At 38.8% G+C, this 12110-nt stretch overlaps 1 protein-coding gene across 2 annotated transcripts in view; it reads left to right on the forward strand.

The window, feature by feature from the left end:
• The window catches only part of LINGO2 (leucine rich repeat and Ig domain containing 2), a 531284-nt gene extending 522330 nt beyond the window's left edge, over positions 1 to 8954 (forward strand). For both annotated transcript variants that reach the window (XM_065046296.1, XM_065046297.1), the window contains one exon: positions 142 to 8954. In XM_065046296.1, the coding sequence (XP_064902368.1) occupies positions 142 to 1998 (1857 nt within the window). In that variant the 3' untranslated portion in view covers positions 1999 to 8954. The remainder of the gene's footprint in view (positions 1 to 141) is intronic.
• The last annotated feature ends 3156 nt before the right edge of the window (positions 8955 to 12110 follow it).

Consider the following 12110-nt stretch of genomic DNA (forward strand, 5'->3'; position numbering starts at 1 on the left):
TTGTTGCTGTTGCCATTCACAATAGGTTTTATTGTTTTATTTCAAACGACAGCACACGTCTGCTTTGCAATGGTACTGTAAAATTCACAGAATTCTCCATTTGTGGCAGTTTTAACTGTTTTCCTATCTTCACCCCCACAGGCCTGTGACGGAGGGATAGAACGGATCAGTGGAGTCATGCATCACACAGCTGTATCATGCTGGCAGCCATTCCTGGGTCTGGCTGTACTGCTGGTCTTCACAGGCCCCACCATAGGCTGCCCAGCCCGCTGTGAATGCTCGGCACAGAACAAGTCTGTCAGCTGTCACCGAAGACGTCTGATGTCCATCCCAGAGGGCATTCCCATTGAGACCAAAATCTTGGACCTCAGCAAGAACCGACTGAAGAGCGTCAACCCTGAGGAATTCACGTCATATCCTTTGCTGGAGGAGATTGACCTCAGTGACAATATAGTTGCCAATGTGGAGCCTGGAGCCTTTAACAATCTCTTCAACTTGCGCTCCCTGAGGCTGAAAGGAAACCGTCTGAAGTTGGTCCCCCTTGGGGTGTTCACCGGGTTGTCAAACTTAACAAAGCTTGATATAAGTGAAAACAAGATTGTCATTTTACTGGACTACATGTTCCAAGATCTGCATAACCTAAAATCCCTGGAGGTTGGGGACAATGATTTGGTTTATATATCACACAGGGCCTTTAGTGGACTGCTTAGCCTGGAGCACCTTACCCTGGAGAGATGCAACCTCACAGCTGTACCAACAGAAGCTCTTTCTCACCTCCACAACCTCATCAGTCTGCATCTGAAACAGCTCAACATTAATGTTTTGCCTGCTTATGCCTTTAAAAGACTGTTTCGCCTGAAAGACCTAGAGATAGACGCCTGGCCCCTTCTGGACATGCTACCTGCCAACAGTCTGTATGGTCTCAACCTTACTTCTCTCTCCATCACCAACACCAACCTCTCTGCAGTACCTTACTCTGCTTTTAAACATCTGGTTTACCTGACACATCTAAACCTCTCGTACAACCCTATCAGCACCATTGAAGCAGGCATGCTTTCAGATTTAGTGCGCCTGCAGGAACTCCACATGGTGGGGGCCCAGCTACGTACCATTGAATCACATGCTTTCCAAGGGCTCCGATTCTTACGTGTGCTTAATGTGTCCCAAAACCTGCTAGAAACCCTAGAAGAGAATGTATTTCATTCCCCCAAAAGCCTTGAGGTCCTCTGCATTAACAACAATCCTCTGGCCTGTGACTGTCGTCTCCTTTGGATTTTACAGAGACAACCCACTTTGCAGTTTGGAGGCCAGCCACCAATGTGTGCTGGCCCAGACAGTGTCAAAGAGAGGTCATTCAAAGACTTTCACAGCACAGCTCTTTCCTTTTACTTCACCTGTAAGAAACCCAAGATACAAGACAAGAAGTTGCAATACCTGGTAGTGGAGGAAGGTCAGACGGTGCAGCTGATTTGCAATGCTGATGGCGATCCACAGCCCACCATATCCTGGGTTACCCCACGTCGGAGGCTGATCACAACTAAATCAAATGGAAGAGCCACCGTGCTGGGAGATGGAACCCTGGAGATCCGATTTGCTCAAGACCAGGACACTGGGATCTATGTTTGTATTGCGAGTAACGCAGCTGGGAATGACACCTATTCGGCCTCCCTTACGGTAAAGGGATTTACTTCAGACCGTTTCCTTTATGCCAACAGGACCCCTATGTATATGACAGACTCCAACGACACCAGTTCCAATGGAACTAATGCGAACACCTTCTCTCTGGACCTTAAGACAATATTGGTGTCCACAGCTATGGGCTGTTTCACATTCCTTGGAGTGGTTTTATTTTGTTTCCTTCTTCTTTTTGTGTGGAGCCGAGGGAAAGGCAAACACAAAACCAGCATTGACCTTGAATATGTCCCTCGCAAAAACAATGGTGCTGTGGTTGAAGGGGAGGTTGCTGGACCACGAAGGTTCAATATGAAAATGATTTGATGGTATTCTGCTAGCAGTGCTTTTTCTGTGGCATTAAAACCAATTAAACAAGCCTGGCATGTGGACTTGCTAGGCAGAAGCAGCTTAATGCAGCTGTCACTGTATCAAAAGGTTACATGAAAACGGAAAGACTATTTGTGGTTATACAGCAGAGCCTCCAGACCTTGAGGCAGATATGTCAGGGCCTTTCATAGAACTGGTAAATTGTACTAACTGTTTGCATTGCAAATATTGGCATTCTGGGGATATCAGCAATGAACCGCTGGCTCATGCTCATGGACAATTGTTCAACATTTTCTACCACTACAAAAAGAAAAGGAAAAAAAAAAAAAAACAACACCTACAGTGTAGGATTTACATACTTAAAGAAAAAGACACATTTGTCTAAAACATACTCTACAGTGAAATTTGTATCTATAGATCTCATTTGGTAAAACCTTGCATCATCCCTTCTAGTTGGTTCAACACCACAAAAAATTGGTAGTTTTTTTTAATCTACATCTATACTGTGTACATTTTAAAGCAATACAAATGAGAGGTTGTGCTTTTAGATATCCACCAATACTGACCCAAGTGTGATGTCACCGTCCTTTTAACCACCTTCCTACTCAAATTAGAGTTCTGTAGTTACCAATTAGAAATAACTTATTTTTCTCCACACGTGGAAGACCAGAGATGAGTAATTGAGAGCAAAAATGCTCAGCTCTGTTCATCTTCTCTTCGTATAAATATAAGGCATGTGCCTAGTTTTGATACAGAATGGAATATTTTTTATATCTGTGATATCACACTGGACCAGTTTACTGTAACATAGCCCTGGATCTCACCCAGGGAAGGCAACCCACTAGACATTGCTGGCACAGGGGACTTGAGTTCTGCCTTGAATAGAGAGAGCTGGTTTTGTTAGCCCTGATTTTAATTTCAAAGCTACTGTTGAAATGTTAATGTGTCCTGGGCAAAAAAGAAGAACATAATACATTCTGCATGCTCCTTGGTAAATATGGTCATATTACTATTTATATGAATGAATTAAAACACACAAAAGCTCTGCTACGAGGAATGAACTCTTCTCCAATGCCAAGTAAACGACGGTTGTCCATGCGTATTATGGGGATTATAAAACTAAAATAATGTTTAAATCATGATAGCCTCAAAAAGGCTAACAAACTGCCAGATATAATGAACCTCTAGCCACAATCACTCTCATCTTGTATATTTGTAGATAACACACAAACAAAGCTAATTTCCAATAACAGATTACTTAGCTATTATTGATGCCATTTTAATAACAATGTGGTTATGTTTCTTTCAGGGGCATTATCTTAAACCAAGAGGGGCAAGTTATTCCAGTTTTTAGGAAGTTTTTTTATTGGAAAGAAAACAGAAGTGGAATGTTAGTTCAGTACAAGTAACTGTTTTATGCCCCTAAACGAATTGTCAAAAGGCTCAGAAATGAAACTTTATTCTTTATTGTTGATACCACTATTCTTATTTTGAAATTCTCAGCAATGGGAAGATACGGAGTTGTGCAACCAATTCGCAATTTTCCAGCAATTATGAGCCATGGGTTTGTTCCTAAGTGATTGATAGCAAATACAATTTATAAATGATTGGCATAACTGGACTAAGGATAATACTGACTCTGTACATATTTAGCCAAAATGAATATGAACATACTTTAAGAGAGAATATTCAGATTAAAGCAATTTAAGAGCCTGTGTCCAATCTTAAAATGAGATTTCAGCACTTTGAAACCAAAGTCAGGCTGACCTCTAATGGGATGCAGGGGCCTCTAAAATTAGTATCCACATTCTTTGACAGAGGTTTACTAAGCAAGTTAAAAATCTCTTGCTCCTGTCAAGGGAAATGTGCCAAAAGTAAAATACAGCTGCGCTGGAGTATCACTAACATTGCTATAAGACCCAAGGCTAAGCAGTTTTGAGAATCTCTTTTCTTTCTGGTTGATCTTTAGTTGCATCATTGCTCCATTTTAAGTTATGAAACTGAGGAGAATGCAAAGGTTGTTAGAATTTTCTTCACTTCAGTTGGTTTTAAGTTTAGATTTGGGTTTTCTTGCTTCCTTTTTTTATGCACTGAGCTAGAGAGCTGGAGATTTATGGAGGTGCTTGAGACTGATCCTCTTTGTTTTACGACAGTTTGTAGAATATTAATGAAACAGGATAACCCCTGAATAAATTCTAACACCAGGGAAATTATTTTTGCTGATATAATAACCACAGCACTGAAGTCCAAAACTCTACTGTACCTTAATGAGGGCAGTTACAGAAACAAATGGGGATAAAACAAAGTGTTTCTGAACTGCCCATTGAAGACATTTGCATGTGCCTTTCCCTTGTAATTGTCATTTTTTCAATGAGTAATCTATTGCCCCTGCAGTCATTTCATGTTTAATGTTAAAATCAATGTTAAAAGCAAAAATTATCCTAAATTCTAGACCATTGCAGCTGACCGCTTCATATTAAAAAAAAAAAAAAAAAAAAAAAAAAAAGTGCTTTTAGAATTAATAATGAGTTGCTGAATTCCCATATTCCCTTAGAATGACTCCAAAAAGTGATTGCATTGTTAGTGCACTGCAAGGATTTCTGAGCAGTAATGTGCTTAGTTACCCATGTGAAATGTGTGCTGGTGATGAAAATCACTGCTTGCTCTTGCTGAGCACCACCTTGCAGAACTGTCAGTGTTGTGTGTATTGCCTTCAGTTCAGTCAGTATTCAGTTTTTAAGAATCAGTGTTTGCTGCCTGCCTCTAGCAATGTTCTACTTTTTTGCAGCCTATTTATTTCACCATGGACTTGGCAAGGCATATGGCATCTCTTGTGAGGAGTGAGGACAGCATGACTCAGAGACATAGTCTTCATATATATTCATGGGACACACGCTCACTGTGGCTGTTTAGAGTATATAAGGAACACAGTGTCAGGCTTAGACAAGCACCTTTTTGTCAATTCTTTTAAGAAAAGATTGGCTGAATGCCTACCTTGTCTTTTAAAATAATCACTACTTCTTCTCTGCTAGAGGTCAAGGAGATACCACAGTTTATCCTACTGCAAGGGAGAAAAAGGGCTGGGCTGTGAGGAGGCATCTGACCCACATGGCACTCTTACTGTATATTCAGAAACCAGTGGACAATGCACACCTGCCACCAAAAGAGAGAATGATGGTTTTCCCCTACCTCCAACTTGTGTACTAGTTGCCCCCTTCACTGGCTCAAGGCCAAACCTGAACTCACCTGGTAGTCAGTGCAGCAAAACTCTGAGGAGCAGCAATAGTCCTGCAGAAAAGGAGAAAACTGAAAATGTTGAAACCAGCAGAGCCACTTGAGAAAGCAGGTACCACAGTATCCTTGTCAATAATTCCTATAAGAGCAGTGCTGAGCGTCCCACAAATACATTTTGAAGTCCACTTGCATAGAGCAGTACTCCTCTTCCATAATGGATGGATATAGAAGTGCTTAGATTTCCCATGACTGAGTTAAAGAGAATACTGCAGCAATGTTTTAAGAAAAGAGTTTACAATGATTTAAGAATCAACGACAGCTAAGCAGCATCCTACCTCAGCTTTGTTTTCAGGTTTTGAGCTGGTTCTCTTTTTGTTTCTTTGAGGGTTTTTTTGTTGTTTTGTTTTTGTTTTTCTCTGATTTGCATTTTGGTTGGTTGGTTGTTTTTGTTTGTTTGTTTGTTTGTTTTGTTTTCCCCTTCTTCCTTCCTTATTAACTTGGAAGTGTTCTTTTCAGAAAGGTTTAATTCTAACCATCAGCTCAGTTAGATTCGGACTGGGAGAATACTTTTGCCCTCCCCCCCTTCCTCACCATTCACATGGGTTCCCAGTGCCAACAGGGTCAAGAACTCCAGATACAATCAAAATCAGCCAAGAGACTCTGAGCCCCTAGAGAACTGTTGACACAAGCTAGTGTCACTAGTTTTTGTTTTATTTTTTTAACTAAACTTTGTTGTTTTTTTTAATTATGTTTATGCTATTCTCATACTGCCATTAAAGGTTTCCTTTATTTATTTGAATGGTAGGTATATCCTTTTCCTTATTTCTTGTGTCATGGCGTTGCATTACCTGTGATGGTAACAATAAAACTGCCATAAAGAAAATTAAGAAAGAAAGCCACATTACACCCTCAACACCACAAATTTTACTGAGACACAGTAAGAAGTCAGTGTTAATATTTTATAGAAAGTCTTATCTTAACCTTGTGATACAGGAAGACACTGGTGTGGAGGAACTTTGAAATGTAGGACATTTTGCAACTGAATCACATCTGAGATACATAGAAATAGATTTTCCCACACCATGCATAGAAGTCTGCTTTAGATATTGGAATTTTCCCAAAAATCTTTCAGGATGTGTGGATGCCAGAAGCCCACGTTTAACCCATAAAAAGACAAAGTATTGGCTGAAAATCCAGTAGCGCAAGCAGCTTCTGGCTGCCCAAGGACAACAGTAGCTTCTAGAAAAGACAACCAAAAAAGCTGCAGTTATATAGTTATTTTGCCTCTTCTGCTACTGCATCCTGTTAAAAAAGGGTCCATTAGCCAGTAACAACATGGACAACCCTTACTAATTTTTCTTCAAAGAGGGCAACATTTGTATAAATAAACTAGAGTCTCTTCTACCTCCTTCCCCAGCAGTGAAACATCCAGCAAGAAACAAGGAAAGGGAAAACATTCTGCCCAGCTTGCTGATTATCATTTTCCCCTGAATGATTCTAGTCTGCCTGGGGTTAGCATGATGACAGCTCTGTCCCTTCCCATCCTCTTAGCTCACAATGTGGCTTGACATGCAGCAGCAGGGAAAGGAGAACACGGTCAAGCTGTGCCTCCTCCCTGAACTGTAGCTCTGGTTTTCTCAAATAACAGGAGTGTAGCAGCAGTGTCTTAGAAACTGAAGTCTGTTGCAACTTATCTGTAGTTTTGCCATTGGACAACATATGGGAAAACACTGGATACAGGCTTTTTGACCTAATTTCAGTACCTTAGGGGATTTCTCTTTGTGCTAAATGAACTAAGAAAGAAAGCCTAAAAAAACTTTCATACAATAATTTAAAAGTTAATAGTGCCTGAAGGAAATAAAGGAACATCTTTGGAAAGGGAAAGGGGCCTGATTGCTGGAGAATGACTGAAAAAAAGAATGAGATTTTTCAAATTAGCTAAGCAATTTGGATGCCCTGTTCCTATACCTGTAATAAGAATTACTAACTCAGTTTCCCCTGGCAGCTTATACAAATGAGAGCCAGTTGGTTCAGTGACACATGCTCCCTTTGTCTACCGGCTCTGCCCTCTTCCCTTCTCAGTTTCAAATTACGGTGATGCCAAATGAAGATCTCTGGATTTGGTTTCGTTTCACTGCATTTTCACATGGCTTTTGGAATCTAAATCTCAAAGCAGGATCTTAAACTGTCTTCAAGCCAAAAATAAAAAAGCATGATGAAGCTTGAATTAACTTCCTCCTGCAAATTAAATAAACCAACTTCTGTAAGGTTCTTGCTACTGAATGCCAAAAGCAATCTGCAGGTTGAATGTCTGAGTCTTTTTCTTTTTTTTTTTTTTTTTTTTTTACTAAATGCAGGTGGTTTGATTTAAGGCCAGCTGGAAATAAAGATCTGTATTTATAGCCTCAGCAGAATAAGGAAAGAGCTGGCACATTCAAGAAAATGTTCCATGTTATTTCAACCTAAATTTAAGGGTACTTAATCCTTCATATTCAAATAACTCATAAAAGAGTACAAAAGAGCAGACTTTCACCTCATAATCTGATTATTTGTATTTATTCAAACTGGTACCAAAATTGTCATGAAGCAGAAGTTTTGAAGCAAGAGACTGAAAACAGTTTTTCTGCTCTAGTCAGGCAATGTAAATCAGGATAAATCCTCTTGATACCATTCTGTTACTCCTTAGCTACACTAGAAATTCGATAAAGTAATCTAGGTTTTTTGCTTTCTACTAAGTGGGCTACAGTGGAAAATAAGCAGAACTTATGTTGTAATTATTTTCTCACCTTGTGGCATACCTTCTGTTCTGGATTCTTTTAATACTTACCACTGCTAACTGAGTTGGAGAATGTGAAATGTAGATTCTGGGAAGAAAAGGAAAAAAATGGAAAAGAAAATCTGTAACCTTAAAGAAGTCTGTCTATTTCTATGTGTGGTATTTGCAAGTCATTATCTCCTCACACATAAGTCAAGAGCAATGGCTTGAAATTTCAAGGCAGCTATGAAGATGGTTGTCAGCTTGTACACACGTTAATAATTTTGATCTTTCAGAAGACAAAATATTATTACTTCTTAACTAATTAATTTTCGTCATTTTGATACATAAAGCAAATGACACTTTGGCTTCATTACAGTGAGCACTGTGTAAGTAGGAAGTAAATGACCATGATCTGGTGAGCTTACAGCCATATAGTAGGAAGTTGGCTTCTGGGCAAGTATATATGATAGAAAGTCTCTCATTGTTTAGGGAAGGAATGCCATAATGCATATATATTAAATTATCATCACACTTACTGAAATCTGTTTGCAAGCACATGTAGTTCATATGTATATGTTTGTGTGTGCAAAAAAAGACTTATATTTGTTTTGACCTTTTCTTACTTCGAGTATTAAATGTATATTGTTTTTAAAAGGTGACAAGGTTAACCAGAAAAAATGTGTTGTAGCTTATTTTAATATATATGATCATGAATATGGATGGGAAATGAAACAGCCTTGCTGTTATGATCCATGAACAAGTCGGGTTTATCCATAAGTTCACTTCATTCATGTTTGAGCAAAGTATGCTGATATAATGAAAAAAAAAAAAAAAAAAAGCTTTGTTTGTCGAGACAGTTGTCCTGAATGTCATTTTAAAGTTACTTTAGGGCTTATGTCATGATATGTATCATACTTATCCAAAATGAAACCCAAATAAATCATTCCATGGAGTGGTAAAATTTACTGGGAAAAGTGAAGAAAATTTACATTGCTTCCCCTGTTGTAGCTAATCACTTTTTTTTCAAGGTTTAGTGGATGAAACTAAGATGAGCAAAATCAAAATACTGTTTTCTCAGCGCCAGATCTGAGGTCCTTAGTGCCAAGTCTTCACAACAGGTAATCTGCTCATACCCACCTCTCTTGAACTGAGAATATAAACATTACAGTCAGAAAGAGAAGAGTCTCACAGGTATTTTTCATCTGTTCACTTTCACTCCTCCTTCATTGTATGGAGCCCTCAGACACAGATGAGTTTTGAGATTTGTTCTCCATGAAAAGTGTCAGTCAGCCTGTTCCCTCACTTTCACTTGCACAGTGTGTATAGGTAATCGATGGGGATACCAATCAGACTAATGGTGGAAGGAAAAAGCTTGCCACTTACCAGTACTGTGGAGAGCACAGCAGAAAATTAGGTTTCACCAGCTGTGTGTCACTTGGAAGGCAACCAACACTGAGAATCTGCATCTGAAACATGATTTCAAAGGAAATCGCCAGTGTTCAGACTCCACTGTAACTGCACCAAAAAAAAAAAAAAAAAAAGTGGTGGAAAGTAGATTCTGTTGAGCTTGAAAGGTGCTCCAAGCCCCTCAGGCTTGCCCTGACCCACCAAATCAGCTTTGAAGGAGGACACTGGCCATAACCTAGAGTATTGCTACTCCCATTCTTCCACAGCTGGTTACTTTCATCAACAGAGAATTTCACTTATGCTTACTGGCATCATCTGAAAAAAGATGTATCAACCATGAACCCATTATCCTCTAAACCAGGGTTCTATTTGCTAGAAGGGGAAACAAAGTTGTTATTGCTACCTCAGGAAAGGCAGAAGCAGGTTGAAATCCTGCTGGATTGCTGGGAGAAGAGACACACAGGGGCTGAATCTGAGCTCTCTTGTGCCTCCTGAAATCTGTTTTATCTCTCTGCATTTGCATTTGACACCTCCAAAAGTTTTTGGCTGATGTGCACCACTGTACCTTTCTCTGTAGAAAACATCAAATGCAATGAAACTGTGGGCTAAACTTAACTATAGATTGGGTTGAGAATTTTCTTTATTTTCATGTTCCTTTGTTTTTTTAATCTGTTAATCTGAGAGACAGTCTGTAGTTTACTGCAGTACTACCTTCAGTATGACATGAAAAAAGAGCCATTGCTTCTACCACTGCATTGAGTTTACAAAAAATACATTGAGTATGCTTTTTCAAAAGGTTCCTCTACCCTAAACTTTAGATTTATTTTATGCAATTTAGCTTACTTTTCTGAACCACCTGGCATGATTTCAAGAGGTGGAACCTGTTCCTATAACACAGGATCTAATGTGTAATTTCCATTTCTTACAGTAGAAGTACTAGTTTTCTCCATGATAACAGAGTAGTAAAAAACACTATCACATCAGGTAGTCACTGACAAATTCATTAAAATAATCCACTTAAGGCCAGAGTCTAAACAGAAAAGAAGTTGTATGCTCCAGAGATACTCTTTTCATAAAATTTTGTAATATCTATAGATAACTCTTGAAAAACACCACCTCAGCTTTAAAAAACATCCACAATTTTCCAGAGCATAGTCGCAATTGTAAATTTATAAGAATATTTATACTTCTACACATCCACTATAGAAGATTTGTCTCACAGTTAGTAGCCCTATGTTGGATACCATGGTAACCTTTAAATAAGCAAATCTTGCCATCCAAAGTTTATTTTAAGAAATGCCCAGGTTTAGTATTTTTGTGTTTGACAAAGGTAATGGGAAATAGGAGTTCACACTATTTACCAATTAATAAAATCAATTCACAGAGACTGAGTTATCCTCACATGGGGAAATGCTCACGGTGAATTTTCTGCATCATAAAACCTTCCCACACACAGCTGTAGATGACAAACTATAAAAAGGGCTTTATTCATCTCCTGTACTACATGGACTGGGGGAGAGGCTGGTAATTCATGCTGCAAAAGCATGATTAACTCTGAAACTACTGGATTATGAAACAGAGTTATTGCAAAGGACCTAACCTTGCTGTCTACAGACTCTGCAGCAATCTGAGATATCCAGTCTAAATTCCTTCTTTCCTAGATAAAGGAGATTCCCCATGGAAAGCCTTATTTTGCCTCCATTCTTGGAAGGGTAATTTTCAACCTTAGTAATTGAGGGAAAATGTAATACAATAAGTTAGTAAAATACAGGATTGGATACTAGAGCAGAAAATAAATTAAAACTTGCATAAAAGATTACATGACACTGGACCGTAGCACCTTGTCTAAGTAACTTTGAAATTATTTGGGTTTGCAGGAGCTGGTTTATTAATTAATTGCTAGGGAATACATTCAGCTAGTTAAAGCTGTAATCACCAGCTGGAAGATCTTATTTACCTCATCAGTCCCTAAGTGGAAGTTATATTTTTCTGAGCTATTTTCCAATAACTTTGCTATTTATATTACTCAAAAGCACAAGTGATGGAGAGCACACTTATTTTATTATAGGAAGACAATGATAATAAATTTAATCTATTACTTTTACTATGAGAGCTCTTTGCTGTATGTACAAAGACTAATAGATTACATCCATTATGTAAAGTATACTTATCACTGAAACCAAACAATATCTTGTCTTAAAAAACTATGAGCCTTCGGTGTGTCTGTGCAGTGCATCGGTTCTAATGCACTGCAGATAATACTTTGTTTTTACATAGAACAGGCATGCCATGCAATGGGCTTAGAGAAAATATAGCACTCTGACTTATACAAAAGCTTGCATTTTAATGGACCTTATGGAATTTTGTGTTGGCTTTTGTGAGTTTGGCGGGCTGTCACATTGTGCTAAAGGATATCAATCAGCATTTCCTGACTATGAAGGCATAGCTGTTGGCTAGTAACACAAGCAGAGGGCTGGAACTCAGGATTCCTGAGCTGTAATCAAAACCCCTGGGCCTCTAACTCTCTGGAGAATACAATAACGATATTTACCTTTCAAAAGGAAGATTCTGCCATTTTTCTAATGATTATAAAGCCAAGGAGTTATGGTTCAGCCATCCCTGCATGAGGAATGATAACTTTGTGTGTAGGTTGGTGTGCAGTAATAGGTATTTTTATTAGATAAAGAAAACCCTTTTTTTTAAGAAATGT

Source organism: Columba livia, chromosome Z (genome assembly GCF_036013475.1).
Source record: "Columba livia isolate bColLiv1 breed racing homer chromosome Z, bColLiv1.pat.W.v2, whole genome shotgun sequence".
NCBI classification, from domain to species: domain Eukaryota; kingdom Metazoa; phylum Chordata; class Aves; order Columbiformes; family Columbidae; genus Columba; species Columba livia.